We start from the raw sequence: 24996 nt of genomic DNA, 5'->3' as shown, positions 1-24996 counted from the left end.
CCTGAGATTCTGCACAGAACAGTCAGGACTTACCAGGCTATCCAAAACATTGCACTTCTGTTTGCTTTTCCACCTAAAGCAGAGAGTTTCCATTGCGTTTGTCTGGATTTTGAGAATCAGGCAATATGAATCACAATTCTGGGAAAGGCTAAAGAAATGTCATTGCACGATGCTAGTCAAGGAATATAAAGACTACTGCAGACACGGACACAGTCTGAAAACACAGCAGAAGCCTCTGAAAATGGAGTCATTTTTCTGCCAGAACAATTATGGTGTAATCAAAGTTTCATTATAAATGAAACTGCAATTCCCACATTGCACATATGAAACAATTAGTGACTTTAATTTGCTTTGCTATAAATGGAGGTTTGCTATAGCTGAGTTTACTGTGAAAATAGAGTCAGGTAATTCAGTCATAACATTTCCTGAATGTTTTCAAATTGTCTGTACACAAGTATTTTCTGATACAAGCCTCTTTTGTCTTTAAATCACCAAAAGCATAGAATTCTGGAGAGGCAATTTATCCCCCTTTCTCGCTGAGACTATATGTCAAATGTTCATGTGGACCCCATTGCTGCCCAGCCCGGGTCTTCAAAGCAGACAAAGACTGGTTGGCAGACCTGGAGATATAATGCAAAAATCAGCAAGCATTGCCACTAAGTTTGCCCTTTTGCAGGGCTAGATGATGATTTGAATTATCAGAGTGTGCGTGTCAGTGTTACACTGTGCCTTGGAGAAATACCACTTGCAAACACTCCTACACAGACAGCTGATACCTTGGGTCTGACTGCAATGGGAATCAGCGAAGCTACAAGTTTGGGAGAGAAGTGATGGAGGCTGGGTGGATCTTGGCTCTGTCTCCCCTACACGGCAGCCACTGTAACTGAACCTCATGTGGGTTGTTGCAATTTTTAGATGTTATGAGCCCATATTAACCTATTTCTCCATGTCCCCTTCCCCAACCAACTGAAGGAGCGAATGAGTAATTGTGACTCATCTGATACTTCTGAGGGATCAGGTTTCTTGGGAATATTTCTAACTTGGTGTTGGTCCCATCAGAGTCTTTTTCTCACCTTTGTGCCAAAGAGCCATAAGCAAGTCCATTTTAGACAGACTACATGCTATCGGCTACATGCCATTGACTTTGTACCTTTGGGGTATTATTTGTCTTGTTTCTACATGGCAAGGCAGACTGAAACAAAGGAATTTCAGGTCCCAAATTAAATGCAGTTATTTACTTGACTGGAGTAGCTGGAAAACTTCCATTCTAGTTAATTGCTTTTTTAAATAAACTGGAGAAAGTTTGCTACAGTACAGGGAGCATGGAGGCACTGACCTAGAATACACCATGAAGAAGAATCAAGAGGGAGATGTCAAGAGGTACTGCCCCAAGGGCCGGCTGACTAGGGAGAAGGGGCAGCAGGAGCTGAGTGTGGCAGTCACTGCGTTTCATTAGGGCAATCCAGTACGGTTCGTGCCTCATGGCTCTTTGGTATGAGTGATAAAGGCAATGGAGCCGAAACAACACCCTGGGAAGTGAGCAGATGATAATACTAGCTGATCTGCAGACAAAAAAATCCCCCCAAAAGTGAAGGACAATGGGAGCTCACACCTAACTGCTGTGACAATCAGTAGAATTTTTTTGGCCTAGAGGGATGGTTGCTATAATTCGTTTCTCCACCTGCTAGTCAGAGTGAGCAGATTTCCACAGCATGAGAACTCAAGCATGCATGCTGAGCCTGCTGAGGAAAATGAACAGCATCTCCACATAGGACCTGTGTATACCTGTCCATAAAGCTGCCCTTGACAGCACTGGCAAATGTCCTAGAGAATTGTATGTCCTAGCTGTGATTTTTTTTTTTTTAACAAAATGCACACATTTAAATAAATGTGCAGTAAAAAGCTTAGACTACCAAACCCATGCAAAATGACAGTGTCCTCCACAGAGCATGCTTATTGTCAATGTCATCTAAAACCAGTAATGATTCCGTGCTCGAGGTACCAGTGGTGGAAATGGGGACCAAGTCTTCTGCTGCAACTAGGTATTATTAATGATTTCAGTCCTGTCCTCTCAAATAAACAGGACAGCTGCGAACCCTCCCCCACTCCCAGAACACCATGGATCTGTTTAAATCTGTCCCAGCTTGGACCTTTATCAATGTCTGTCTGCTCAGGAGCTGTATGGTTCCTAAACCCCCATCCCTGCAAATGTTATGACATGGCCCTATCCTGGTGGATAGCAGGGGAAGTAGGTGTGAGTGAAATATAGTCATGATAAGACCTTTATTTCAATATTAATTCTTTTTTATTTATCATTTGCAAAGGTATTTTGTAGGGGTTTCACTTCCCTGCAGGTGTCCTTCTACCTGACAAGCTCTGTCTGTTGGCTGGGGTCGCGCACCCAGCAGCGCTTTGCTAGCAGCTGGGAAAATCCCACTGATGCTGAGCCATGCCACACAAGCGCTGTGCAGAGCCAGGCGCCTGCGCCGGCCCGTGCGCTGCGGGGGAACGGGGGAGAGCTGCAGAGAGAGCGGGCACAGAGAGCTCATTCAGCCCCGGCGCTGACTCTGAAGGCGCTGCTGGGGCTGGAGGGAGGTTTCGCTTTGTGAATGGATTCAAGGAATGAAAAAAGAAGCCAGGGAAAATTTTTGACTCGATAAGGTTTCCATAAAATTCAATTTTTTTCCCCTAATGTTTTTTTGGCTCCCTATCTCTAAAAACCTTACAGATCTATCAAGATACAGTTAGGAAATCTAATTAAGTGCCTGCGGTAATAATGATGACCTTCGTCTAGCCTGTTTTTTTCTAGATTGGACTTTTCTGCATAAAACAGGCTTCTGGCACAAACAAAGCATCTCTGTCTATTCCAGTGAAATTTTGCTTGCTTTAGAACCAGATCTCCTCTTTCTCTCTCCTTTGTGAACGTCAGTTTTATTTTATTTCATCGTTTCATGTATCATTTTATTTTCATCCCTCCTGTAAGTAATACTCGAGGAAATAAGATACCTAAAATAATCAAAAAGCAAAAGTCAAGCATGCAAAAATTAAAACCAGCTACCCACTTAGGCTCTTCAACTAAAATGACTGATCTTGATCATGGAAATTTTCACAGTTTGAATTCTGCTCAGGTCAGCAGCAAGCAAAGCTCATTATTTTCTGGTGATTGTTTTGTGGCCTATAGGATATAGATGGATGTTTTCTTCCTGTGGAATAGGTTTTATATCTCCAGCTCTCTGTAGGTTAGGAATGGGAACTACATGCAGCTGCACAGAAGGAGATTTCAGCTCACCTATGAAATATGGAACAATTGCTTCCAGGCCTGGAAGGATTTCAGACTATCAGACCTTTAAATTGCTTCTGATATTGTGTATGAATAAAAACTGTGTATGAATAAAAGCCATTTTAAGAAGTTTGAACTGCTGGAGAGCAGCTAGGTCTCCTTTTCTAGTCAGCAAGCACAGGTTGCAAAAGGCTGGCATAGTCAATTGGGCCAGGCGAAGGAAGGGCTGGCATGCTCTGGTGGAGGCCAGCCCAGTGCCCCTGGCTGTGCCATATTTTTGGGCAGCACTCTTCAGAAGGATCTTCTTTCTTCACCTCTCACAGCTGAGGAATTCCCCCTACCCTCTTCTTTCCGCCTTCCTACAATAATGTGGGTGTTATGTTACTGCAGGAAAGTACCATAACTTTCCTAGGGTCCCATCATGTTTTAGTTTTGCCCTAAATAAAAAAAGTTTGACAATCACAAGTCTTTGTCAGCACTGTGAAGAACCCCTCAAAATAATTCTCAAAGGAGAGGGCTGAAATACCAAGAGTAGACGCAGTACTAGTTTTGAGCAAGCTTCCAAAGTGCTAATCATGCTTTTCTTTCTTCACAACAGCTTTATTTATGTTAGTCTTTTATTGCTAGGCATTATATCACCAGCTTTAATTCCTGGTATGTGAACATGGTGATTGTATGTTGGAGCTGTTACTGTGTCACTCCCCCATTCCTCACAGGGACTGGGAGGGCAACGAGCAAGCACAGATGAAGAACTGCAGGAAAACCTGGCCAACAAGCAGCACCATGCAGTCCGTATTGTCGTGAGTTGCATATGGGCAGGAGCAGGGGTGGCAATGGAGCACAGTGGCAAACAAATAGGAGCTGGGGGACAAGTGCTGCTTGTAGTGATACAAGATGCAGAAGACATGAGAGCTGGCATAAGAGGGGTGTCCACACAATGGGGTTACAAGGTAGGTGCTTGCAAGGCTGGTAGCTAGAGGATCAACCAAGGAAGTGTCAAGAACTGCCCTAAGGCAGGGCAGAGATGAAAGCTCTATGAAGATTCAACTAGTCTCATTTCTGGAGATAGAATAAGGACTGGAAGGCTCAAATGCTCATTCTTCTCTCTTCAGTTTTCATTCTTACTCTCAGAGCTGTTCTTGTGGTACTCTGTGAAATGAGTTGTGTCCTTCATTGTTGGATACCAGGGTAAAATATCAGAGCCATAGTTGCTGGAAGCTATCCACCTTTCCCTGCCCACAAAGGAAGGGAGGGGACGAGCACTCACTGACTGAGCAGCCACATAAGAACCCGTAACTGGCAAGATACTAGAAGTGATCTGCAACATGTGGTTTTGGCCCATGCCGGAGATGTAGGCAACTTTGAAAGCACAGCAAAGGGAACCGCACAAAGGCCTATGATACTAAACCCTGAGATTTCACATTGAACATTCTTCTTAGGCAGGGGGAGAAGAAGAAGATTTAGGCTGTTAAGGCTACAGCTCATCAAACTCATCAGTATAATTTACTTGTTCCCTGATATACTCTAGACTGATTTACTACCAGTTGCGTGTTACATTGCACTCGTAAGTGGTTAAAGGCAAGGCCAATTATTGGGATGCTGTGTTTGTAAAAGGCACGACAGAATGAGAGTTCTGGTCCATGCTTAGTCCCCTCTACATACTATGTTAATCTAAGTTTATACTACTCCTTCAAGAAGATCTGCAATGAAAATACCTCCATGGTCTCCTATGGGGCTGCCTCACAGGGATTCAAATACTACTGTGTGTTTTGTAGCTCTCTGAAATTTTGCAGCTAGAATATCTGTGCATTTCTTTCCTGACTGCTGTAATAAAAAACTTATTTTATCATTGGGTGAGTATATGACAGTTTAATGGAAACAGCTAAAGGCTGTTAAAGCATGAAGTACCTGTAGGACTTGTTTAAAGTGCTTGGTACATCTGGCAGGCCACCAAGTTGATGAAAGCCCTTGGTGTTTCATGACAGTCACAATAAAGCACCACTGAGAGGGTTGGCTTGGCTCAAGTTCTTATTTTCCTACTCAATTTTTATGCCTTTTGATTGCAGTTAAATGCAATGAACATGGAGTTTTATGCTTATTTCAGGTTTAATTATGAAGCCATGCTTTTGGCACCATAATAAAGTGGAACACTTTTTCTTAGGAAAATCTCTCTGGCTTTAAATCTTTGTCTACTGGTGTAAAAACAGTTATGTGGTGTTCCCCTTTTTGCTCCTCTTTAAGACTTTTGATCTCCTGTGCTAGATATAAACTCTGCAGCCGTTGAGTCACACTTCTGATATCTGTGGTAAAAAAGTTTGCAAATAAAATCCTTTGAGGCAACAGAGCCAACAGGATTTCAGCTGAGAGGGATTCTTGTCAAAATATGGATATCCTGGAGAGGCCAGGAGGGCTCTACATGATGCAAGGATAGTGTCCTAGCTCATTGCTTTCGCAGTAACACACCTGCCTCAAAAAACAACTCCTACAGTACTTTAAAACTGTCAGGCTACTTTAAAAACAGTTGAAGTTTTTTCTCTCTGATAGAAATATGCTTAACTTAAGTGCATAGTTTGTCCAGCTGAAAAGAGGCCAACGCCCAAATAAAATAAATGGCAAAAACCGTCCGGAGGCCAAGGCCCAGGCACCAGGACCCATGAGATATATTCACAGGGGCAGCCACCACCACCAGCAGCACGCAGGGTGCCAGGTTTAGAAAGCTGGAAGGAGAATGGTGTTTCAGCCAGCAGTCTGGAAATCTTATGGAGGAGGTAGAGGCAACACAAATGCTTTTGTGAAAGAGAAGATAGTGCTGAACCCTCAGGAAAAAATCTGAGACTGAGAGACAGTTCAAAGCTGTGGCTGAATAGATCAAAGATCTCAAAAATAAACGTACGTGCACAGCAAGCTGCCTAGTTTGCCTGAGTGAAAGCCATTTTTCAACAATAGTTTCCTTGCGTATCATATTAGCTGACAAATCACATGGTGCTCAGAATCGAGTACTGGGAGATGCCACCAGTAAAAACTGGACATTGACTATTATCTACTTCTCTATCTGTAAGCACCAGAATATAGGTCTGACAGCTCTAAAGTGCAGGAGAGGATTAATGAGAGATTTTTCACAAATGGCTAGAGACTGAGGGATGGGCTCAGGATGGAGGAGGGTTGTTCATTTCAGGGAGGCCTGGCTGAGGCATTTTGAGAATTCCAGTTTTTCTGAAAATCCCTTCAATGTGCCTCTAGCTGGGCACCCTGAATCACTGGTCAGTTTTCAGTGGCTGGGCTGAATTGCTCTTTGGTGAAATCCATTAGCCTCAGACAGAGGAGCAGAGCAGAAATTTCCCTCTCCTTGCTCCAGTGACAATTAATTATAGAAAGTGGAACGATTCTGATGAGATACTAGCTCTTCAGCCCACTGCTTCAGACAGTCCTGTAAGAACACCCAAACTCAAAATTATGTCTTTTGTGCTGCTTGGACCTTGAATTTGTAGCTTCCTGAGGGAGTATTCTGATTTCTGCCCTGGGATGGGGCTGTATCTTCCCCCTGCAGTATTGACCAGAATTTTCATCCTGGGCCCAAGAAATACTTCTCTATCAAAATGTTATTGTAATCACTGCAACTGCTACAATTAAAGACAAAGGAGAAAGACAGGAAAAGGATGGGACAGGACAGGACAGGACAGGAAAGGAAAGGGCAAAGGAGGTTTTGAATGAATGACATGACACTTACTAAGAGAATTGTTTCCTTAAGAAATTCCAAGTCTAATATGAGTGCAGCCAAATTAAATTGCTTACAAACAGTTAATAAGGGCTAGAGGTACAAAGTGGGGAAATACATGTTACTGACTGGAAAAAAGGTGATAGCTTACAAGCGCCTTGACATGGGGTCTCAGTGAGGTGCATGGGTCAAAAGACCAGTGGGATTCTTTGGGTAACAGCCATAGTGGTAGGTGTAAGTTCATAGTTTCACCTCTACATGCAATAAGAAGAAACCTGTGCTGGGGTAGGGTATACAGGGTAGGTGCTCTTATTTTTCAAGGATCTTCATAAAAGGGGATGAAAGGAACAGGGAAGAGTGACAGAATTTCTTCAAGGACTAGTAAAAATGGCTTCCACTGAAAAATGTGAAATGCTCAGTCTATTTACCTAACCATAGAGATGCTTGAGAAGTAACTGATGTACAGTAGACCAGTATCCTCAAATGTACTTTGTACTACAGGGCTGACCACTCTCATAGAGAAAGGCTGGACAGGAAGCTATGGCTAGAACCAGAAGCCAGATCAATATTAGAAATAAGGTCCTTTCTTGAAACTGAGGTTTATTAACCTGGGACATAGGATGAGTGAAGTGATGAAGTCTCTATTTTATTTTCCAGACCTTGCTGGAAAATATAGCTTAATTAAAAGATATTTTACAGTTTAGTTAAAAACATGTTATTGGATTCACTGGACTTGGTGAAATTTAACTCAATTAAATTTAATAAAAATGAGGTTAAACAATGTGTCCTTTCAAGATCACTTTCAGCCCTGTTTTTCTGTAATGAAATAGCCCTTCTGGTTTTAAAAGCTATATATCTATGTTTCTACAGAAATATCTGAACAAATTTGTCTGTGGCTGCTTGCTTTACATTTATCTGCATCACATGTGGTAAATGTACTTTATTAGGAACTGCTGGTTTCCTTTAAGCTCATTGAACTTCACGACGAAGCTCCAGTGCTTCTGTCTACATGTCCTGTCACATAACCCAGTGTTGCATTGATCATCAGATGGCTTTTTTCCAAAGTACCACTGTCTAAATCACTGCAAGGAGAGCAACATAAGAAAAACATTTTTTTAATTGACCTGTGCCTCTTTTCTTTTTACTCAAAGGTTGTCCATGTATAAAACGAGAGCTATCCCTGTCACTCTCCCAAGGGAAACATATTGCCTTTCAGCACTTCTTTCCTTGAGTCTTCCTCCTATCCTTTGTATGGTTATTTGTGTTTGGCTGCTCTGCCTGTGCATCTCTCTCTCTCTCTCTGTGTGTGCTGTTGCCGAACTGCAGCTCCCACTGGAATTTGCACAATCAAAACCAGCTCTCATCTCAAACAGCAGTGACTCACACCACCTGAAGAAGAAGAATAGCAAATTGAGCACAGTAGCCTCACTGCTTATATAGCGTGAGGTACCAGTAGCACCCACAGGATGGAAGGACCTGGGTTTATGTGAGACCCACTTAGCCTGAGAACTGCTGCCTGTGATCTGAAAGCTGTCACAGGGTTTTACAGGAGTGTGTGTATTTAGGGGATGTTTTTAAGAAGCTAATAGTGTGCTGCCTCTGAAAGCTGGGAAAGGCTGCTGCTTGCTGCTGCTGCTGCAGTAGCTGGTGCAGCAGGATGAATGTGTAAAGGACAGCTGCCTGAGCCATGCCAGTGAGTCTCCCGTCCTGCTCTGTCTTCATTTACTGAAGGGATACAGAAGAAAACAGATGCACTAAGCAAGTGCCACACTGGATCTATCACTGTGTACCCTTCACTGTGGAAAATGGTCAACAAAGACATGAATGGATTTCCAGTCAAGAAGTGCTCAGCTTTTCAGTTTTTTAAAAAGAGGGTAAGATTTTCCTTTAATTCTTTCTTTTCACTTTCTTTTTTTGTTGTTGCTGTATTTGTTAATGTGCTAGAGCAGACAGAAAGTCACGGAAGAAGGAAGGTGTTTTAATACCAGTCTCCTACTGTAACAAGCCCGTGGCACGGGCAGTTCTATCGAACACCAAGGGTAATAGCACCGTAGGTGAAGGGGAGCTGGGGAGGGGGGACGACGATGGGGGGACTGGAAGGCATTACATCAGCAGTCTTTGCTGTGGAATGTATATCTCAATCACAGCTGACCACAGGGCTTGACGCAATACAACCAGCAATTCAGACTGGGATAATACACTCCAAAGCAGAGTGCAGGGTTGTTGCAGCTTGTCTCTGACTCCCTCCTCCACATCCACCTAGGGGTATGACTCCCTCCACACCTTTCATTCACTTGCCTGAAGTGCGGCATTAGCCACCTCCATTCATCATCTCAATAGGGGAAAAAAAGAGAACAAAGAGGCGTTTGTGAGCTCAGCAAAATATTTCACAGCTTGTAATTTGCCTGTAATCACAATTAATGCAGGAGAAAAGAATAAGACTGAGGTACACCTGGGTTTGGTTTTCTTTTACATTCTTTAACTTAGGCAGATATGTCAGGTTTCAGAAAAGATCTGCTATGTATTATATTTGACTGCTGATTTCCTTAAGTAAGTAAGTGTAACACTCTACCTCATCACTTTAGTTAAGTCCTTTCTGTTTCTTTGACTCTTTTATAGTGACAGTGTGGCACACTCTGGGTTTGACTTGAGCAACAAAGTCACTTCCATGTGGCTAAAAGGACAGGTATTCTGAGTATGTCTGAGTAGACCCAGATGGGAGAAGCAAAGCATCAGAAAGAGATTGGTAGCAGGGACTCCCCTATGGAAAGGATTTCCTGAATGATTAAAACGACAACCCTCTCTTTAAACAGACTGGAGTAAGAGCAGATAAGCTGCTCCATTCACTCGTTAGTTCATTCATTCATTCATCCCCATTCATTCTCTCTCTTCATTATGCCAAGAATATGGTCAGTCCATTTAACCTTTCAGGCAAAGACAATGAAGTCTACACCAGCTACTAATTTGAAAGCCAAGGTCAAACTCTTTTGGGCACTGAGATGCCAGATCTAAGGGCAGACCTGGAAAATACTAACAGCGTCACTTGGAGGAAAAAAGTGCAGTGTTTGCTGACATTTGTTGTTTCTAAGGTGGTTTGTGGAAGCCGCAGATAGATAGCCCAAACACCATGTAAACTCAGCCCATAAAAATGGTTCTCATCCCAAGCTGCTTCTCATTTAAGTATATTGCTATTGGCACATATATGTTTGATATTCAGCTCACCAGAAAGGTTTATCTGTTTTTCAAAAGTGCTTGAAGGTTTTAATATAAATGTATTCTTAAAGAGGAAACAAAATAGCTTGCAGTTCCTGTATGAGGTTAATTATTGGCAATTGTCTTCTATCTCTGTTTAGAGCTAAGGCAAGTTATCACTGGAAGCCTCTACATCATTCTGTTCTAGAAGCAGGGAAAATTGAGTTTTTTTCAGAGCTATACTGATGATCAATGAATTTGTCATTGGAAAAGATTATCAATTGTAGTCATATTTGAAGAAACTGGCATAGTGATACAGTCCTGGACAGTGGATCAGGACAAATAGCCATTTTTCGTTTCTGAGGGTTTTCATTTTATCAGATTTTGCCTTTTTGCTATTGTGATGAAGATAGATGAAATCAGTAAAACCAATTTAGAGACACAAAGGAAGGAAATTCCCTCCTTATACATTTCTGCCAATAGATATATACGTTCATTGACGTTTCTTTTATCCCCATTATCTTCCTCTGAGAAAATCTTCTGCATTCAAACATTAACCACACTGTTCCTATGTCAGTGCTTGAAACATGTACAAACAAGAAAAGCTACATGTTCATAATGTGTTGCTGGCTCCCAGCAATATATCTTGCCTTTGTTGGACTGGTGACGTGCTGCATTTAACTGCTGGGATGATGGGGAAAGATGGTTAAAGACAGTCAATTTGGTTCCCTACCAATGCTCCGGACACTCTGGCTGAACAACCACCAAAATCCTGTGTGTACAGAAGCATAGCTGCTATATTTCTTGATTTGAGTCTAGCGTATGATGTTGTTTGGCAGTTTGCATCACCACAGCACCAGCACACCATAACGAGCACCAGCAACCTACTGGATGCATCCTACATTCATAGTGAGAGGCAGGTCTTCTCTGCAGAGCCTAGCAGACCTGGCTACAGGGTGAGGTATTGCTATCCCCACTTTACTGACAGGTGACTGACACCCAGAGAAGGAGCTTTGTTGTCTGGGTACCGCTCCCAGATTCCCAACAGGGTCTATGATGAAAAAAGGGATGGGACTCCGATCTCTCCAGTTTAAAATCAATGTGTCTGTCTCCTCCAAAAGCTCACATTTCTAGCACAGGTGCTTTTCAAGTCTAATTCTAAAAAATCCATATCAGTCTAGATTAGAACACCCCAAATTTCAGGAAACACTACTATTTTTTCAACTCAGTTGTTAGATTTTTTTGGAAGAAAGTACCAGATGTACCTTCATTGTTTTCATTTTCCATTGAGCCTTATGTTTTCATTAAATTGCAATCCTCTTTGTTGCTCTGGCCAAGAGTGCAGAAAGGACTGGTAGAGCTCTGTGGATTTAAGCTGGGCTGAAAGTGCATTCAAACATTGACTTGAATTTGAGGACCAGGTTTTTTTTAAGCCTGGCTTATTCTCTGATGACAAAGCACTGACCCTCTGGGAAGCTGCCTGCTGTGTCAGATGATTCAGGGTATGGGCTAATCATGTCCGGAGGTCAGAGAACAGGAAGGAAAGGCTGAAACTAAAAGGCAGCACACTTAATTGAAATAAAAGGGAAAATAGAAACTATTGGTTTTGCAGAATACCCTGTAGCACTCACTGCTGGCAGGGTTGGAACAAACAGATAGGGACTCCATCCGCTTAAAACCTGCGCGGTTTGGAAGAAAACCAAATTATTTACAATGCCTGTCTTTTTTCATTGCAAGAGGTGTAACAGGATCAGGATGATATTTTAATAATTAAATATTGTTTTTTAATTAATGATGACACAAATCTAAAAAGAGAAGGGGACAGAAGAAGATGGGACATATATGGGCACAAGGAGGGAATCTGAAGTTACTCCAATGAAGATAAATTATAAAAACCATTGTTCACATAATCTTAGGTCATGGTGTAAAAGGATCACCTTCTGACAAAGCTGGGAGATTAAAAGACATTATCATCTCATAGCACATAATTACTTTAATTTTTGTTACCATCCCTTTCCCTGTCCACTGATGTTGTATATTGGATACCTATATAAATAGCCCATTGACTTGTTTTGGCTACAAATGGCTGGGAAATCTCTCTTTTTCGTATACTAGCAGCATTTTGACTTTCCCAAAGTTCAGTTAAAAGGTTTTGTTAATTAGCAGAAGTCACATCCCTCTGTTGTGGGGGGCTCACAGGTCTCATCCTTCAGAGCTGTGCAGGATTACCCACAGAACTGGACCATACCGATTTAAAAGATCACTGAATGTGGTAAACCAGCAAATATGCTATTGCTGTTCAGCCAACAGGATAACTCAGGGCAGAGGGGCCTTTCATTGCCGCCTACTGCCATCCCTGCCAGTTGGTTTTGGGAAGTGGGCGTTTGTGGTATTTGCACTGCCGCCTTCTGCTGCATTTGCCTCCCTTATAAAGACTTTTGGATAACATTTTGCAATATATGACCTCACTCATCTTGAAATAACATACCATGTCATATAACACAACCAACATGGTTAAAGCAGGATGAATGATGAACTGCCTGTGCCACTTAAACACTGGCTGATGATATAGTAACCTCAGTGAACATGGAAATTCATTATCCTCTTAGGTCTGGACCAAGACCAAACACAAAATTATTCAGAATGTGAAGAAGATAAATGACTGATAAATGGGAAAAGAAATAGCTGTCTCCCATAAAAGAAAAAAAAAGAAACAGGGCATGTCTTAGAGAGGAAGTTTATTGCAGGGATTAAGGATTTGCTAGTCTGAAACCTGATAAGGGAAAGAATATCCATAATCCTTTTTCACTGAGAAAATTTACATTAATTAGCAATTTAGGTCAAGCTAAAGTGAATGCGTAAGAAGGAAGAGAACATCCCTATCTTTATTTATATGCAGTTTTTCCAAATATGCAGTTTGTGGAAACCATGACCTTCCCCTTTCTAGGTTGATATTTTATGGCACTACACACCAGCAGCTTTCTCCATATACAAACTGAAGAGGCTAACTCATAAACATCATCATGCATGAAGATGACAGCTGAGCCAGCATTAGAGCTCAAGGCAATGAGTGGGTGAGGGAAGTGCAGAATTACCTGAATACCATTTTTAGGATTACAGTAATTTAGTGGTACAGAAAGCCCTTGAAATCAGTATTTCCAGCTGACTTCCTACAGATTATGTTCCCTCTGGTAGATTGTGCTGCTGGGGGGCTGCTCTCTGCTCTGCCACTTTTACAGATCTAGAAGTCCATTTCAGGACTGGAGTTACCTTTTTTTAGGGTAATCAGGAGCTTACCTAGAAGAAAATAATTGAGAGCCGAAGCTGACTGTACCTTAGGAAAATGCCAGCTTTATATGGGATGACTGCTGCTTTTCTTAGCTGCTTGGACCAATGTCACAAAAGTACATAAATTTTAAAGTTGATTTCCAGAGACAGGGATCCTGGCTGACTACAAGCGAGACAGAGTTCTGCCACAGTAGAGACTTCTTTCCCATCCCACTTCTTCTGTGTGGAGAGGTGCTAATCATCCGTGGCTCTTCTTGGCATCAGCCAAAGCTGTAAGCACTCAACCTTGCCCAGCACAATCCCAAATGCCTTTATCAGACTTTAACTTGAGTTTTGCAGACCACAACTGCCACAGGGCTTTAATGTAACTAAGATGAAGGTGGCCCTATATCTCAGTCAGGCTTCAAACATGCTACAGACATTCATTGAACTGACCAATAATTTTCTCACCTTCTGTCTATCAATCTCTTTCTGAAAAAGCCTATTAATTAAACACAAGGGACAAAATATGAGAGGTGATGAGAAAGCATCTAAGGCCCACGTACTGGTTTTGCATAAAGAATTTTGTTTTCCTCTGTCTTCCCATTCAGCCAAGATATGCTTTGGGTTGGGATCACTGCTAGTATTTTGCTCCTCAGCTACCACATAGAAAAAAATTCATGGGCTAAAACTGGTAATGCCTAGACAAGAAAACAACGCCGAGTCCCTTGTTCAAACCTAAAACATGAGAGTGTTGTTAAAACTTAAGTATAAAAGCTTGGAATAAAAGGAATAAAAAAAGAAAAGAAATAAGAAAGGATGGAGGAATGACAGCAGAATGAGAGAATAGGAAAGAAAGAAAAAAGAACAAGAGAGAGGAAAGTCGTCTTATTCCTTTCTCCATTCTCTAACCTCTTTCTTCCTCTTTCATTAACATGTAAGACTAGAAGGCACATCCAGACTCTTTAAGCTTGATCTCTTTTCCTAAATATGCCTCATAATTCCTACCACAAATTTGTGAAGCTGCTGCTTGAAATTGCACAGGTCTCTTTCGCTTTTGGGAAAACCACGCTGCTTGAAAATTTAGAAATCCTCCTCTTGTTTTCAGTGCAATTTTACACCTGACCAATTTATTCCCATTTGCTCTTGTACCAACATAAAGCAACAACTTAAATAGCTCTTGCCCTCCCCTCATATGTATAACCACTGGCGTATTTATTGAGAGCAGTCATTTCTTCTCTCAGCTATATTTGGCTAGGCTAAATAAGACAACTTCTTTTAGACTCTTCTTTTAGGACAGACTTTCCTTTCCCCAATAACACTAGCAGACAAAGGCAGCTGTCACATTTGCTAGCCTGGAGATCTCTTTGGGGTTGCCAAAGCATCCATATATTCCTCTTTCTCTGTTCTTTCTCATGGAGTCCACTTCACAATTCTAACCTCCATCCCACTCCTCCCACTCTGGTCCTCTTTTGCTGAGCAGGTCTCCTGTGCGTCACTGGCAAATATTATGAGCACAAGCTTAGGTTCTGTATCAAACCCAACTCTAGTACTAACTTTCCTCTTGTCAATACACTTTTAGCTAGTTCCTTTCTCTCATAATTATTTTTGTAAGAGTACTCTTATTTTCCATTTTAACTAATTAATTCCCATGTGTTATCGCCATCTTACTGGGTTACTGAAGACCATATGAATTAGATTATCCACATTTGCCTCATCAAAGGAAGACACCAGGCAAGTTTGGCATACTGGTAAATGCATGTTGCATGTTATCTATCTCATTTTCTATTGAACCCTTTAAAATTTACTCTCTCTTCAGATGTGGTAAGTTTTGTTTCTGTACACATAGTCCCATAAGGCTTTTTCTCCCATGCTGTACATCACTCTCCTCCTGGAAAACGCAGACCACAGAATTCATCTTAAGATTTACCTTTTATCTCAGCTCAATCCTTCTGAGAAACAGACTTCTTTTTTCCTCTTTTTTTTAATTTCAGAATCTGACTGGATCTTTCGAGACCCACTTACAGCTGTTCTACCACTTTCAGGTCCTTGTTATCCACCATCACTAATGAAATAGCAAAGGGGGGGAGGTTCTTTTGAGAGCCTGCTCTGGCTCATTCCTTTCAAGATCAGATTAGATATTGCTTGAGCCTGAATAGTGCTTCCATCTTTCTTCATTACATGCCTTCAGAGTTGAGCATGGCTTCTGTTTGGGGAAGGGCCATCCATGAGATCTCTGAGTCTTCTGCCAAGTGAATATCAACACTGTTTTAAAGGCCACAGAGTCTGGAGTTAAATTCCTAGAGCAATCCTACCCCAAACACAATGTTGTCACTGCTATCATAACTCAGCTCAGCAGCCTCAGTATCATTTACCCTCAGTCTGAACATCCAAATTGTCTGAAAAACATCGTGATGCAAGAAACTGCCAAGAAGAAGAGCAGCACAAAGGATTTTGGACACCCTTGGCTATGTGGCGAGAGGTGATGCAAACTGAGATACTGAGAAAGCAGACAGCTGTGTCTGCTGAAAAATCAATGTGATTCCTCCGCCAAATGGCGAGAATGATAAATATGATCTGCAGGGGCTGGGAAGGACTAAGAATTTGGAGCAACTCAGTGTATATGTCACCCTATCTACTAATTAAAGACATGGTTTTGATGAGGGTTACAAGCTCAGGGGAGGTCAAGGGTTGTGTCCATGGAGAAAGGAATCAGAGAATTGAAAGCAAGGGGAAAGCTTATATCCTTCTAGCAAATTGGCTGATGTAGAGAAGGAGAAAATGGAAGGACAGCAACCATCTCTGCAGAAAAACATGTAAATGGAGATGCTAAAGCAATGGAAAAACAAGCAAGATCTAAAACCACAAAAGAAGCTTGCAGAATCAAATCAATAACACAGAAGTTTTTTTCTAAATAGCACGTTATCACAAAATATTTCTTAGTGGTTGTTATTTACAACAGTTGCTTTTACAGCAAGACAAATAAATATTGAGAGTAAGAAAACAATGAACAGCTCAGAGCAATAAATTTTAATGTTTATTGAAGAATCTGCGGTGACAAATTTCCAAATCAGCTTACAAGCAATTAACCAAGTCTCAAAATATCCTGATGAGGTAGAAAAATCATTCCCATTTCACAGATAAGTGGACAAAGAGAAAATAGGTAGCTAAGTCAGTTAGACAAGTTATTATACAAGACAGAAGTTACTCTTTTTTCCTGACCCTTACTGTAACTTTCCCTCACTAAAAAAAAAAAGAAGATATTTGCTTTTCTTGAAACAGCAGCAGCAAACATCTGCTAGGGTTTGCTGTGGCTGTAAGTTATGCAGGAGTTTTAAGCAGCTTAATGACACAGGCACCAAAATAATTTTTTTTTTTTTTCAAATGGTCAGAAGAAGTGCCTGATCCAGTTTCGTTCACGTGGCAGTGGCACCAGAAGATTCTAGATACAATGTTAAGCTTGAAAAGCTATTATTTCCAGTCTACTCAGCTCGTTAAGAAATTGCTGAAGAAAAAAGCATGACGAATAGAGATCCTGCCTGCCCTACAAAGTCAAGAGTGCCAAGGGGCATGTTTGTATTATAAGTGTCTTCCAGCATGGGCAAAGCCTGTTCCCATACTGCAACGCATCAGGAAATGGATGAAGAGGTGACAGCCTGAGCCGAGCCCGCTGTGGGGCTTATTTCACTGCTCTTGTGCCTCCCACCAGCAACCCCCTGAATATGCAAACTTCTGCAGAACATCAGAAGCAGAGATGGTGAGCTGTGCACGGGGCAGGGGCTGCCTCTTTTTACTGTAGATATGGGCAGACATTCATTTGACGTGCACCACCAGCGGTAACCTATATTACTTCCCAGCTCCAGTGGAGGAGGAGCCATGCACGCGGTCAGATGCTGCAGCTCAGTTGCCAAGGGGCCACTTGTTCAGATGCCAACAACCTACTTCCTTGTACTTTTCAGGGCCATATATATTTGTACACTGTACAAAGCATGCAGTGGGGGTTCAGTTGTCTTCTGAAAAGATCTGGAGGACTACTCATGGTGAAAGTACCTGCCAGTTAGGTAGTACACATCGGGGCTTTCCTCACAACATTCAAAGTCTACCCTAAAAGGAGGAGGGGGACCCCTGCATCCGCTGCCCCACTGCCAGCTGCCTACAGATGTGGTATGGGGCTGGAACATGACCCTGAGTTCTGCTCTCACCCACCCACAGCAGCACTCTTACAGCATCCTAGTGGGCTGGGACCTTTTCAGGCAGCATTTTTCAGGGGCCACATTTCACCAATACTGGGTGCTAAAGGAGTACTCAGGAGAACAGACTTCTCATTGCAACTCTGACTCTGGTGTAGTGTTTGACCCTGGGAAGCCACCTCAGCTATCCTCACAGGAATCCTTTGGCCAACTGTCTAGACTGCAAGCTCTTCGGGGTAGAGAAAAAGAGACTGAGTTTCTACACTGCCTAAACAAGTCAGGTTCAAATCTCAGTTGAGGCTTCATGAACACAAATAATATAGTGAAAAACACTGGCTATTGTTGCGATCAAAATTATTTTTTGTATGGCTGATTGGGAGAGAGTTGGGGTTTTTTGCAGCTACAGGTGGGAAAGGTATCTCTTATTTTATTTCCTGCTCTGTTTTTATTAGAGATTTCTAGACCATCTTGCTTCAGTCAGTTCCTATGTATGCTTTTTACTGAGGCATTTAAAAGTCTTCAAGTGTATAGCAGAAATAAGTAAAAAAGGTTATTAAGCCAAATGCTTGAACTGCAGGTCAGCAACAAAATTTGTAGATGTATTGCAAAAAAATTTCACCCAAGAATAGGTCATAAAATGGCTTGAAATTCTTTCCGTTTTAAATAATTACAGATTAGTGAAAAAATATATAGTTCTTTCAGTATCCTTGGTTTTCCTAAAAGATCCCTGCATTTATCTAATGAAAGGCTGTTAAACTTTAACAGCTTAACTGTAAGTAGGTTGGAATTTGATTAATAATAACTTATTTCTTGCTTTAAAATTAATGACATTTTGAAGCATTTTGTCATTGTTTGACATGCTCTGGTTCATGCAAAACTTTGGACTCCTCATTCCTAAAAGGTCAACTTAAAGGAGTCCTCATTACAAGAACAGCCATTGTAACATCAACTTTTCTGGTTGGAGTGTTAGTCTCAACCTCTATGCTATGGGAACAAAATCACTGTGGGAATCCTTTATGTAAAAGCTTTCTGACTAACTGCTAGACTGTGACGCAAAGAAGAGCTAAAAGAAAAGGCATGTGAAGAGAAGATAATGGAAAGTAATGTTGGAGGAGGACAGTCTGTGATATAAAAACCTATAATAAAGTTAACGGCTATGCTGCTGCTGAAGCTATGTAGCTGGGAGAATGCCCAGTATTAGGAACTTTCAACCTGCAGCTAATGATTACAAACTGTGATTCATTTCTTGTTTGAACTCTTGTAAAATTGCCTTCTATTGTTCCTCTGTAAGAATCCTTGAAATTAAAGGTTATGGAGACTATTTTAATAATAAATACAATTATGGTGATAATAATTCAGAGCACAGTGCTCAAACTGTCATCTCTACCCCTCAAATAAAATGATATCTCCATGATCTGGAAAGTTATATGTTCACTCAAACAAGGCCTGATCTCTTATGGAAAAAAGGTCTGTGAAATCAAAAAAAAATGTATCAAGATTCTCAGGATTTTTACCTTCTGATCAGATGCTTAGGATTATCACCCACATACTGCGATCAAGAAGAAACGCTGAAACGTTTTCCCAACTGTTTTTTTAAACTCACAATCCTTCATTCTGTTACGTTACATCAAACTTGCTGCCTGTCCACGTAACCAGGATCTCACCCCATTGCACGGCAACTGGGAAAGGAGCAAGACATGTCTATTTATGTGCCGAAGATACCCAGGTACAATTATCTTGGTCTGAACTGGCTTTGGTGAGCAAGCTCATCTGTGACACAGAACTAATTATTCCGAAGTACCAACTAGTTCAGAGCACACATAGAGCAGAGGAAAACAATAGGCTTTACCTAATTCATCTGCCAGAAGTACCTTCAGAGATCTGTTCAGGTATTTGAGCTCATACTCAACCCCAGGGCCCAAAACCAAAACAATCTTTAGCTCAGCAGCATGGCCTTTTCTTCTTATGCCAACAGACTGGAGGTGTGATGAAAAGCACGTCCGCTGTGCCCCCAAGCTGTGAGTTCAGTTTGCATCCTGCCTCCACGTTGTCACCTCTCTTGCTCCATGGACACCCTGTCCCTTTCTACAGTGATATCACTGACTGCAGCCTGATTTCTTGTTTGTCTGGGAAACCAGTAGACAAAGCTAATTAATAAGCAAGCCTTTTATTTAGGACTACTTGCAGGGCTAATCTTGAACTCTCAAAAAATAGATGAACATAAATGCTGCTCAACACTCAGCAGGCCTGTGGATGTGCATCCTAAAGATGCAGCCTTCAACCAGAAGTGTTCATTGGTCACCAGGCTCACAAGGTCTGACACGGAGTAACTGTACTCCCTTCCACATTGAGTAAAGCATGGTGAGCATGTGGTTGGACCAGCATTGTCTGTACTGCTTTAAAAGCCTGGCATTTTCAGAGAACCAAACAATGCCAGTATTCCCATTGCATCTCTAAAAGCAGGGCTTTTGATTCATCCATATCTCACATTTCCCCAGTCACTTCTCTGTCAAGTTCATTATTCCTGTTCTGGTTCATTCTTCCTGGGTCTGCTTCAGATGAAACAACCAGGTTCCTCAAACAAATGGATTTTGCAGAACACATCTCTGTGTGGTAGAGCAGAAAAGGCCCTCCTGCTGTCCTGACACCAGGGCAATACCTGGTTGTCTCCTCTGCTTGTTATCACTGCAACCAAATCCTTGGCTGCCTTGAGGTGATGTTAGGTGCAGCATCTCTGGCCATCACTTGCCTAAGCGTGTACAGAGAATGTGAGGTACCTGCTCCTCCATCCATCCTTGGCCAAGAGTTTTCTCCACTTTAGAACAATCATGCAGTGAAAGTGGAATCTGTGCACGTGTCATTTTTAAAAAAAGAACAGACCCCCATTATAAATCCTCATGCACTGACTTACAGTTCAGTCAAACTATATGAGAAGACTGGGAACAGGTCTGCCAGATTTAGCGTAGACCCATCTTTTGGGTCCCATCAAGGCAACCGAGTAGCATCCTCAGTGTTGTTCTACTGAAGTTCCCCAGTTAGTCTTGAAGATTTTTTTCTGCACTTCCCAAAATATTTCCAGACAAAAAACCAGCTCACTGAATTTTCCCAAAGGCTGCAAGATATATACGTAATGGTATATGTACATGGATGTTAACATACACCATACATACATTTATATGTGCGTGTGTGTGTATATATATAGGTATATGTTGTTTTATCATCATTCATCTTCCTGCCCCATGAAACAGGGTGAGTTTTGATGCCACACCATAAGCATTTCTATACCAGGTCTCTATTTTTATTTGAACAAGCCCATATTCCCACACAAGATGGTGTGGACAGACAAGTTCTGTGCTACGTCACTGCCTGACTAAAAGAAAAAAGGATGCATAAGCCTCTCTTAAAATTATTTTTTTTATGGTTGTTTTAGGTATAATATTTCATGCAGCATGTCAGACAGAATCATGTCTTAGCTCAAGGCCTCTGACACCACCAAGCCCCTTGGAGAGATGGACAGGCAAGAAGCAACGCAGTCCTCAGGAGGGGACTTAGAGTCTTCATTCATTATCCTGGTCCTGACACTTCTCTTTTAGTTCCTGCATTGCAGTTTGACAGTGTCTCCCCAGTGCATAATATCAGGAGTTACGATGCACTTGGAGGAGACGGGAGATCTGTTTTTGATAAGGAGATTGTGAGATTTGATTCTCGTTGTCAGAAGTGTCCATTAGTGCCCATCCTTCCTAAGCCTGCAGTTTCCATGCATACATCCTCCAACAGCCCCCTGTGAGAGGAACAGGTCTCATTTCAGATTCAAAAGTCTCTTTATTTTTTATGGCTCTTCTTTTGTGCTGCACTTCTGTGTACAGTGCTGAGGGAGCAAAGGTGACTGCTCTGGGATATCTTGCCTGGACTAAATAAATTCTTTCCTTCTCCGTTGAAGATTAATTAAGAAATGCTGAAGGGAAAAAAGGACTGAGCTACTCTGAGATTGTTCATTCCATCCCCCAATTATTCAGTATTTACTAAGCCTGAAAGAGCTGTAATTAGATATGAGAAAAGCCTGATGAGGTTCTCTTTCTGTATAGTTCCAAGCATGCTGGCAGTCCTCCAGAAGTTAAATATATAAATAAATCTTCTTCTTTTCACCAAGTTTCTTCTGTTCATCGTACTTCTCCCTTTTTTCTCTCCAAGCCTTAATCTACCTGGACCTTCCCCATTTAGTAGCCTGTGCACTGAATAGGCCCATACAGAGATTAAGGGAGAGATTTCTTCTTCTCCACCGCAAGCTGCTAGACAGTCCAGCCTAGCATTGCGCTTTATGAAGCTCTTGGAGGAACTTATGTAAGCTTTGGAAAACCCCAGCAGCTTCTGCACCCAAATATCTTTGCAGATCTGTGCTTTAATATGGGATCCAGACACCCATGTTGGGTTTCTCCGGTCGAGGTATACCACCTAAAAATCAGTCCCCTTGCCCTAGCAGGTTAATTGAAGACAGGTGTGCCACGCGCCCCGGCTCTCCACACTGCCAGTGAGTGGAGCGAGTTGCAGGGACTGCAAGGAGCCAAGAGTTTGGTGCATTTGCTGCTTTTGAAATTGTTGCCTTTAGCAAAGGAGTCACTGGCCAAGTCCACAACATTAGGCTGTAGCCTGATTACCCTTATTTCATGGTCCCATTACTAGAAAAACTATTCAGTCCATTAAAAAACCTGGCTAAGTTCTCTGTCTCAGGCATTTCCTCCTTCTACTTCCCTTCTTGAATTTCTTTTTGCTTTAAATGAAGGTAATTCTTTAAGCAAAGCGGTACCTCTTCCTCTGTTTCACTTATTCATTGACACAGTAATTTACATTGGTGAGTAGGAGCCCTGCAAAAGGATTTACACACCAAACTGAAACCAGGTAGATCCTCCTACCTGCAGGGTATTTTCAACAGTAGATACTTTTCTCTGACGTCATAGTCATTGTTTAACCGGATCAGCCTCGAACCCTCAAAAAATGTTGGCTCGCTCAGAGGAAAAATGCATTAGCTTCCAAGGGCTTTTACCCAAAATGACTTCAGAATATATTTTTTTTGCAAGAATTAGGCAAAAGAAAACCCACACACAACCAAGCATGTGGAATAAGATACTCAAAACAAGCTGTTTCAGTCACAGACTTCCCAAAACCAACAACTTTCACATGTGGGACCCTCCAGCCCTCAAGCTGGTAAGTCGGTATTGGTGACTTACACTTCAGCTTGTGTTTCTAAAACAAAGATCTTTATTGCCGTCGTCTTGTAATAAAGTGAAGACCACGAGGAATAAAAGTGCTGGGCAGTATGTTTCTTGTGTGTGAGCGTGCCCCTGGAAAAATACTAAGCTAAGAAGGGAAATAATGTAAACGGCAGAAAGAAAGCCTCCCTTGTTTCATACTTCTTGAGTGTGTCTGGTTTGCATCTGTTACTACATTTTTCACTGAAGAACTTTTATTTCTTTTATACATATGAATGACTGTTTATGGCTGGCAGTTTGAAAATGTGGCTTTACTCTGATTAACTCTACTTTTTGTCTGTACTTAGCCCTTTTAAAGACCATATTTCTCAAGCTATGTTAAAACATGAGCAAACCAACACATGGAACAATTTATTGAAATGCCAGGCAGGTTTGACAGGTGCAGGAGAAATTTCTTGGTTTCACAAATTGAAACAGCTGCAGTTTTATAGGTGATGAAATTGCAACGGGATGGGGTTTCACATTTGTTAGTTCATCTTGTATTTGCTGTTTTGTTTTTGAAGCATTGAGTCATTTCCCACTCTCCAAGGAGGACTCTAAGACCTATTCCTCAAGTGGATGAGGCATCTAGTCTCCACAGAGCAAGGGGAAGCTTGGTAAAAATTCAAACAAATTTAAAAGTAGACTGAAATGTAACTAGAAAATAAGAGTTTTCTCCTCATGGGACTAGAAATAAATGTTGCTTGAAGCTTTGGGAGCAGGAAATGTTATAAACGTTAGGTCCACCTTTCAGATAGACTGAGCTAGATTGCATTACATATCTTAAAAGAATGTCATGCACAGAAAGTTTTGAATCATTAACCAACAAATGTTAACCTCATAAGACTCTCTTGTATTAAGGAGTTTTACTTTCACTCTGTGCAATTGCTACAGGAAGATGTATGTTTTCTTTTCAAATTATTCAGGACCATATGTTTTCCTATAGTGACAGGGTATGTATCAAGTGGTGCGGCTCCCCATAAGTTCATTTTATCATCCTTGCTGGGAAAAAATAAGATGAAAAATCAATGAAAGATCTTAAAAGACTTGGTCACATTTGGCACTGGATTAATTTGTCAAAACACTCAAATTAGAAAACCTTCTCCTAGCTTAAGTCCCCACTGAAGATGGTGGTTTAAGACGTAAGTTCTTGTGTGGATCAGAATAAAATAATCTTTTAAATCCTGATTGAAATGTATCGGTGCCTCACACACTGCCATGTGCAGCATCTCAGCTGGGATGCCATTTAAAAATGGCTAATTTGAGTGATCGGGACTTGCTGTTTCTCCTCAGACAGTATTCTTAGCAACTCAACAGCAAAGGCAAATTGGCCGCTAGAAGAAGCTAGGAAGAGAAATGGTGGGTATTTTCCTGGAAGACATGCCTTTGAGCAAACATGTCTCCTTTGACTCAGGAACGGCAGAACAAAGGCATTTCCCTTGTCTGTGTTACCCAGAGGTCTGCTGGATGAGAGGACCACCCCAGAGCTCCTGAGTGCTCAAGTGGGGCTCCTGGCCAGGGCTGTGCCAGCCTCCCCCACAGCACTGCCATGCCACACTGCAGGTGAGGTGAGCCTGCATGGGCTGCCAGGTCCCTGCTGCCAGGTCTCAGCCCAGCCTTGCCTTGCAAAGGAGCTGACCTGTGAAAAACCACTGCCATCTCTCACCTGGAGCCACTCTGGGAAGATTGCAGATTTCTGAGGTATATAGTCTGTCTCGCAGCTCTGTGAATGTTTTGGCATGTCTGTCTCGCAGGGCCAGAAGGACTGGGCACCCTAAATCAGCTCATCTAATGGTCCTGGCCGCCTTAAAGATCAATAAAAAATTAGGATAGTATGCAATACTATATAACAAATTACAAGGGTCACCTTCTGCCAAATCGAAAGGAGATTAGTGAAGTGCAGTATCAGGCTCAAGTTAGGAATAAGGAAAGTTATTAATTTCAGGCCGCACAAAGTGTGCTTCACTGCTCTGAACAGTATGAAGCTTTTGACTGAATAGCTAAGGATGACTACTGAATGGGACTTGGTGCTGTATCCAGTCATCCATTGTGTTCTGCCGCTGCAGCCATTATTCTGGTACTGCAGATAAGCTTTATAATGCTGTG

General features: G+C 41.8%; 1 protein-coding gene across 1 annotated transcript in view; it reads left to right on the top strand.

The window, feature by feature from the left end:
- Positions 1-8698: 8698 nt before the first annotated feature.
- SGK1 (serum/glucocorticoid regulated kinase 1) overlaps positions 8699-24996 on the top strand; it is a 79502-nt gene continuing 63204 nt past the window's right edge. Inside the window, exon 1 of the mRNA XM_052784419.1 lies at positions 8699-8869. Within this exon, the coding sequence (XP_052640379.1) occupies positions 8801-8869 (69 nt within the window). The 5' untranslated portion in view covers positions 8699-8800. The remainder of the gene's footprint in view (positions 8870-24996) is intronic.

The sequence above is a fragment of the Harpia harpyja genome, chromosome 4 (assembly GCF_026419915.1).
Source record: "Harpia harpyja isolate bHarHar1 chromosome 4, bHarHar1 primary haplotype, whole genome shotgun sequence".
NCBI lineage: Eukaryota > Metazoa > Chordata > Aves > Accipitriformes > Accipitridae > Harpia > Harpia harpyja.
The sequence above is the reverse complement of the archived record's forward strand: the minus strand, read 5'-3'. Positions and strand labels throughout refer to the sequence as shown.